The sequence below is a fragment of the Macrobrachium rosenbergii genome, chromosome 21 (assembly GCF_040412425.1).
Source record: "Macrobrachium rosenbergii isolate ZJJX-2024 chromosome 21, ASM4041242v1, whole genome shotgun sequence".
NCBI classification, from domain to species: Eukaryota; Metazoa; Arthropoda; class Malacostraca; order Decapoda; family Palaemonidae; genus Macrobrachium; species Macrobrachium rosenbergii.
Window position 1 is genome coordinate 42,185,615 of NC_089761.1, and position 8,010 is coordinate 42,193,624.

The 8,010-nt window shown below is 36.9% G+C and overlaps 1 protein-coding gene across 1 annotated transcript; it reads left to right on the plus strand.

The window, feature by feature from the left end:
- Positions 1–355: 355 nt before the first annotated feature.
- On the plus strand, positions 356–6,067 carry ref(2)P (refractory to sigma P). Its single transcript, XM_067123559.1, is given in 7 exon segments — positions 356–395; positions 398–529; positions 1,371–1,502; positions 1,973–2,172; positions 3,202–4,060; positions 4,518–4,922; positions 5,179–6,067. Coding segments are annotated over 7 exon segments (1,908 nt in total). The 3' UTR covers positions 5,319–6,067.
- The last annotated feature ends 1,943 nt before the right edge of the window (positions 6,068–8,010 follow it).

The following is an 8,010-nucleotide window of genomic DNA, read 5'->3' on the forward strand; positions in this document are numbered from 1 at the left end:
TTCCAACTTTGTAGGTGGAAATAAATACTGTATGTATGTTACTACTGTATATTTAAAAAGATGAAAAGTTACTTCAAGGACAAGGTGTGATAGCATATTATTTCCACTGGTTTTTTGGAATTTACTATTCGTATTTATTTCTTTGATTTTAAAAGGAAAAATAGTATGTACTATATCTATTATATCCTTTTATGTATACAGTGATAAATTCAGACGAGAGCTTAAATGTTTAAATTTATGTGTAGTAAGGTACAGTACTGTCCTTACAATTTCACTAGTTGTTGATCAAGGCTCTTAATTATTTCAGGAAAGTAAATATTTTATTTTTATTTCAGGAAAGTCCTTCAGCTTCATCATGAGTGAAGAACAGAGTATGAGTGTCAAGGCTTTCCTTGATGGGGAAAGGACCGGCAAGAAGTTAGAAGATTTGGTTTGCCAGAAACTCTTGCTACCAACTTTGCTGCATTAAGGGAGAAAATCTGCACAGTGTTTAACCTGAGTCCTCAAGATATTATCATATCATGGAAAGGTACAGTTATTTTTAAGATTGTGTGGATAGTTTTGACAATTTGTGTGGATAGTTTCGACAATTTTGTTTAGAGAAGCAGTTGTACAGCACTGTATTGTACCTTGTTTTCAACTACTGATATACAGTGCATATGTCATATTTATTAAGTGTATGCCAGTGGTTTACGTGTTTAGATTTTGTGCAAATACTGTAGGTGGCATAAGAAAGCAATGCAGTTTTAAATTGAAAAGGTCTTGGTTTTGATTGAATTTGACAGTTATCAAGCAGTTAAAGTAGGTTACCGAGTAACATTGCTAGGCTCTTGTAGGACTTGCCTTGAAGGAATGTAAATGGAATGAGGTAAAGTTTTAAAAGTCAGACAGCGAAGCAAGGAATGGACAAAAGGGATCAGATGAAAAGTACAAGGCAAAAATCAATCCCACTGGAGACAAAGAGACACTGCGGAGAACCTTAGTACCATTTATAATGTGCCTTGTAAGGCACATTTTAAGTGGTAGATCCACTAAATGCTGTTTTGAAGCATTTCTAGCAGAATTCCATACATCACTTTGGATTAAAACTTCAGAGTTAGCTATAAAAATCAGCTATAAAATCATTAATTCTGTTGAGTGCAGTTGAATATAATTTAACTGAAAGAATTCAAGATACTGTATAGTCTAACAGAGTAAAAATATTTGAACTTATGTAATTTTTTGGGTGATAGGGTGGGCAGTAGTGAATTAAGACAGTTAAACAAAGCATATTTGTGCAGGTGCCAGGTACATCAAAATTTATATTCATGCATTATGTATGACAAAGGAATGACGGACACTTCATTGATGGTTTGTTTTTCTCTTTTCAGACTGTGAAGGTGATTCAATTGTAATTTCTTCAGATGAGGAACTTGTTGAGGCAATTGCCGATTCTTTGAGCAAACAGAAAATGCAGGTTTTCCGTGTTAATGTTACCCTTCGACAGGATGATAGTGAACAAGGTAAGTTTACTAAGAGAAATTTCTTAAAACATTTAAAATGATAAGATTTCTATAGTATTGTACATGTTTTGGTGTTAAATATATCACTCACTACTCTCACACATTGTATTTTGTGATTTTGTCAGAATTGCATAGCAACTAATATCAAATTTGATAAAGAAGGATATATCTGTGAGGGGAAAGCTAACTTTCTTTTCAGAATAGTAAATATGATTAGATTGCTTTTTCCATTTTATGTTGATATTAGGATAAACAGTAGTGCTGGATACTAGTTGACTCAGAATTTTATAATTAATGTTACTCAGTTTTGGTATACATTATTCCTCTTTTGAATTAATATTCTAAACAACATACATAAATTTGAGATACTAATCTTGCATTGTAAATAAATGGTAAAAAATGCTGTATCTTCAATCAGTAAAAAGTGCTTACATGTACAGCACTCTGATCATTTTTATTTGTATTTCCAGGAAATCAGCCAGGGCAACCCCAAGGGAATCAACAGGGTGATATCCATGAAGGGGTTGTGTGTGATGTCTGTGACGGTCCAGTTGTTGGATTCCGCTACAACTGTGTAACATGTCAAGACTTCGATTTGTGTGGTGCTTGTGAAACAAAAGGCTTGCACAGAGAGCACAAAATGATCCGCATGCCAAAACCACTTTCCAGAGTAAGTGATTTGTAGTTTATAGTTTTACCTTTACAGGGAAATTCGAACTAGCACAGCAAAAGATTTTGATACACAAATCTTAATGCTGTTATTGTACTACAGTACATAAATTACAGTTGAATATTTGCAGTAATAATTCTTGTAATTTCTGTTAGTGTTTGCCATTTACCATCACTTATTATAATGTTTGTGCTGTAAGAATATGCCCTGCCAGTAACATGTCTTGACATCATTTAAGCATACCTCCATCCCATAGCCTCTCCAATTTTTTTTTTTACTCTTCAAATGCCCCCATTATTGTCTGTAGCCTAGGCTGTTCAGCTGCTTAAACTTTTTCCGATTCATTAATTTATGAGCTGGAACCAACTTCAAGAGCATACAGACATTAGATTTAAGGTAATTGTGCGTAGTTGTATGGTTAAACCTACATAATACTTTAATCTTAAATTTGAGGTTTTTATGTTTGATTTAGTTGGTGTTTGCTGGAATGTTGCCATCTCATAGGATGTCTCTCATCTTTACCATTCTATTGTTTAACCTTCCTTTCTCTCGGCTTAAGTTTTATCATTCTTAGTGGCTTGTGTCATAATGTCCTGAGAGTACAGAGTTTCATGATCCAGGTCAAATATTAAGCTATGAATGCATTCTTATGGGAATAGCCATTAATTTTACTTGTTACTCATTGTTACATTGCAATTCTGAGAATTTTTCATACACATGATTTTTGGTTAATTTCTATTAAGAATGACTGGTAAAAGAGTAGAGGGTGCTAAGCAGAAATGTCATGAGGATGATCACTTATATTGTAAATATCTTTGAGTATTTATGACGAATTGAGGCTAATGAGTAGAAGAGATATAATTAGAATGGACAGTTTTTTTGTATAATTGGATTATACTGCAATGGAATAACAGAAATTTTTGTACCATAAATATGAACAACTGTCCTGTTGCATTCCAAATAATTTGAGTAATGGCAGAAGTATTATTTGTTTTAAATATTTGTAGTAAGTTATTGTCTCTGTTTCAGGGGGAACCAAGATTCTGGTGGAAAGAACAGTCGGGACCTGGCGGTCAATATACATCACACTTCCGAATGCACTCGGGTGCCGGTGGTGGTGACAGCAACGCATATTCTTTTTCATCTTCTACATCTGGGCCTGGTGCTGATGCTGGTGGCTGGTGCGGCTGGGGTCCCTGGATGGGACGTGGGGGAAGCCGCTCATGCAATAGGAATGGTGGTCGTGGATGGAGAGGATGGTGGGGAAAGAACTGGGGGGGAGCCAGAGCAGACGCTGGATGCTGGCAAGGTCAAGGACAAACTCTAGGTGGGTTCTCCAGTCAGCAGCAGCAGCAGCAGGGGCAACAACAGCAGCAGCAGGGACAACAACAGCAACAGCAGCATCAGGAGCAACAACAACAGCAGGATCAGTCAAAGGAAAAAGAACAACAGAGATCTGCCAATGATAATGAGAAGGAGTGCCCTTGGACAAGTGCCAATGGTGGACCATGTCCTTTTGCTGAGGGACACCCTATACCAAGTCCAGAAAGGGTAGCAGAGGAAGTCCAGTTTGCAGCCCAAGAAGCACAAAAAATGGCTCACCATGTAGCCCACCACTTTGCATCCCAAATGGCAACAGATCACGTTGCTAATGTAATGCGTGGAATATGGACAGCCTGGTCTGGCCAGCAGCCCCCTGGTGTTGGACCAGCAGTAGGGCAGACTTCTCATTCTTCATCTTCATCATCATCGTCTGCTTCAAGTGCTGGCGGTAACAATCAGGAGGATGGCAAATCAAAGAATTCTAGCAATGGCCCCAGCCAAAGCTCACATGAGCAGTTTCTGAGAAATATTGGAGAAAGTGTTGCAAGTATGCTTGAACCTATGGGTAAGTGTCTTTTAGTAACTTTATACACTGTTGTTGATTGTCACATAAAGGGTAGTAGCTTATAATAATGTTGCATTAAGACGATAATTAAGACTATTGCTAAACAGGTGGTTTATATTTATATTTAGTAGTACAGTACCATGTCTCTAGAGTTAATCTCCATTATTAGGAGTGTTTGTTCCCCTGTAAATATTCATCCGTCTAAATTTAATTAAATATGTGAATCCACATTTGGGATGTTCACAATGTGCCCTGAGGCTGGGCCCAAATTTCATAAATTCTGTGATGTATGTTCTCTGAATAAGTAATCTAATATTTTGATTGTCCGGAAGTGATTGATATAGTGGAAGCTTCTTTTGTTTATTACCCCCTTTTAGGAAAGCTGCAGAGTTTTATATGTTCAGTGCATCCATCAGTAGTGGTTATAAACTGCATTACATTTTTCATTCTCTAACAGGCATTGATGTTGATGTGTCAGTAGAGCATAATGGAATTCGTCAGCGGTGCAGTCTCAGTGAAGACGACTTACAGGCCCGTCAGAGTCCTACCTCAAAGACCCCTGATGTTCCCAAGACTCCTGATGCTACTGAACCTCCTACTGTGTCACCTGATCCACAACCCACAGCCTCTTCCAGCTCAAATATGGAAGTACAAACAGATGTACCAGAACAAAATCCAGTTGAAATGGAAGTTAGCAGTCCTCCTGATGGGGAGGCACAGATGGAGAGTGATGTCGAAGAATGGACAATGGTCAACAGAGATTCCCAAAGTCCAGACAAACAAGCACCAGCTAAGCCTAAAACACCCCCAACTCAGCAACGTGTGGAGTATCCTGATTTGCGACAAGTGGAGACTCACCCAAGTAAGCCATTTCGATTTTGTTGTTTGTTATTTGGAATTCCAGTTGTCATATGTTGTTTGTTGAGTATGATTTTTTAATTACTGACTAAACCTGTTGTTGAATTGCTCTTATGATTAGGTACAGAAAGTTGTAGCATTGCCATACTGACTAGATTATGCAAGAGAAACAGTTAGGGGATGGATGTATGTTTTAATAATATGAAGTTTCAGCCTTTCGATCCCAGCACAGATATTTATTTTATTGAATTCTCTTCCAGATCCAGCAGTTCAGCAAGCATTGGAACAGATGCAGTCGATGGGATACAGCAATGAGGGAGGCTGGCTAACCAATCTCCTGGAAATGAAACAGGGTGACATTAATCAGGTGCTTGATCTCTTGCAGCCAACGCATAAATAATGTAGTGTGGGTCATTCTGTTGGGACCAGCACATGGAAGTACAGTCATTATTGATATCATATTTGAGAGGTGTATGAATATGTAGAGCACATTAGAGTTTTCTTTAGGTGAAAGTTGCTTATTAAGTTTGTGAATGTGTGTGACAGTGGTACAGTATAGCTAATTACCAAATTTATCATTTTAGTATTTGCCTCTTGACTTTCTGGTACTGGTATACTTCACTTGTGGTAGATGTTAATCACCTATAGACTGGAACAGAGAAACGATCAACCTGTATATTAGTCATTCTGTATTATTCCAGTTTTATTTCTCTTCAGTATACTATAAGCTGTTCTCTCCGTAAGGAGACCTAAGAAATACTGGACCTATTTAAAAAGCTTAACTAGAGGTTCTAGCTTTGTTTTCGTAATATGTATTAAAATATTTATCAAAGACTGTATTCAAGAGTGTTGAGTGTGTGGGGGATATTTTACTTTACCAAATACAGTATAGTATGTAGATGAACTGAATTTTTCGACTGGGAGTGGGGATTGCATGATGAAAGTACTGTACATCAGATCATAGTATTTTGTCATGTGACTTAGATGAGAACACCATTTACTTTTTTTTTTGGGGGGGGAGAAGGGTTTGTGGTTGGATGAAAGTGTGTTATTACCTAAGTGGAACTGATTATTACCTAAGTGGAACTGATGTAATGTGTAAACAGTATGTGAATTAATAATATATATCTATATATATTCATTTAAAAATGCTTTTAATTTTCCTTGTCAGAAAATAGATGAGGATAGCCATGTTGATTGTCATCTGTTTTGAAACTGGAATCGATTTATCAAAGTATTTGCATCCCATTTGATGGTATTTTGGAGGGCATTTTCATTTCTCAATAATGTACAATGATGTTGGCCATATCCTAAATGATCATTAAATACATTATTGCCATACTCTGTTTACAGAAATGAGGACTAGGCTTTTTAGAATTACATAGCAATTCGCTTAGTTTGCAAGAATATACAAATTCTTACACCCACTGACAACAACAGTTGGATCCTCATTCACATCTTGTACCTCTCAAGGAGTTAAAAGCTAAAACCTCTTTGAATGTTGGTACTCTACAAGAGTTTTGGAGTCCACTTTTCACAGTACCAATTACCGTTTCTCGTAAAGTATGGCACATTGTACAAAATATTCTCCTCAAGATAACGTGTAGATTTCATCATTAAAGAGCCACTCATCTAGCCATTCTGCCGGAATTCGCAAAATATTCCACAAGAACACCCAGCCTTTGAAAAGCATACCATATTTCATGAATAGGGGAGACAATCACTAAATTTAAATCACAGGAAATCCCATAGGGAAAACCTGTCTCCAGTTGTGCCTTACGTTACATATAGTAGGTGGTACTGATTGGTCTCATAGTATAGTCTGTTTACCCACATATGTGGTGTTGTTATTCTTTAGCTTTTGGTAAACTATTCCTGTCATTTCTAGGTTTTTACGGCTAAACCAAAAGATTTGATTTTAAATGTAGTAATTAAGTTTAAAGAACGTTTGACGGGTGATATATATAAGGCAGAGAGGAAAGAACCTCAAGTACTGCTTACAGTATACCATCCAACACACACTGTTCATGCCACTTTCCGATAACGCTGGAAAGGGGGCTGTTGGCTGTTACCCCTACATGGAAAGCTGTACAACAGATACTATTATAACCAATTTATTTAACATGACTCAGGAAATGGGTTAAACATTTTTTTTATTTTATCCTATATGTCCTTGTCAAATTCTGAACTTCACTATGACAGATGACAGAGTAAGTAATATGGTACAAAATTCCTATTGCCTAATACAAATTAGCAAGAGCAAAAGAAACACCAGCTGAAAAGTACTGACGGAAAATTAATATTATTACACAGTACTGTGCTGCACTGTACCAAAACAATGCTGTGAGGGAAGAGCAGTCAACATCTGCAATAATTTTTAACATCCACAAGTTTCCGGAAGATAATATTTTGATATATGCTGGTTACAAAAAATAATGCACCATTTGACATTGTATAAATGAATGTTACTGTGCTAATTATTTTGGATCTAGCCGTGATAATTCCATTACTTTGTTGTCTATTTTGGATTAAGCTTTGGCAATTACGGACTTCTGTATCGTATGGGATGTTTGAGTAATGTTTTCTGGGTGAATGCCAAATAGAGTATCCTATACCTGATAAATGTCTCCTGCCAAACTTCACTATTATAGATAAAAGTAAGCAACCCTTTTATAACATCATTCTACAGATTACCGAACTCCCCTTCGTAGCAAAGCGGAAGTTCCGACAACCGATTTACAAATGTGATGTGAGATTTGTCATGTTCCACTATATTTTTTTTAACAATTGCTTTAAACACAGCACACACAATAAATGTATGAAAGGTTATAAAACATACAATCTGCTGAACTTAAAATTTACTGCAGTCAGAAAGGGAAAAGTACGTTTAGGAGATAGAGACAGGACTGTCTGTACCTCCTCACTTGGGGAGCTAAACCTCAGAATTCAGGTTCTTATCAAGAGGCGATGAAGAGGCAACAGATGATGATGACAGTGAAGGAGTTGGTGACAAAGATGATGGTAAAGTTTTGGGGTGATTAAGGCAATGGTATGAGACAATGAAGATTCTTTGGGTTGTGGTGAAGAAGGTG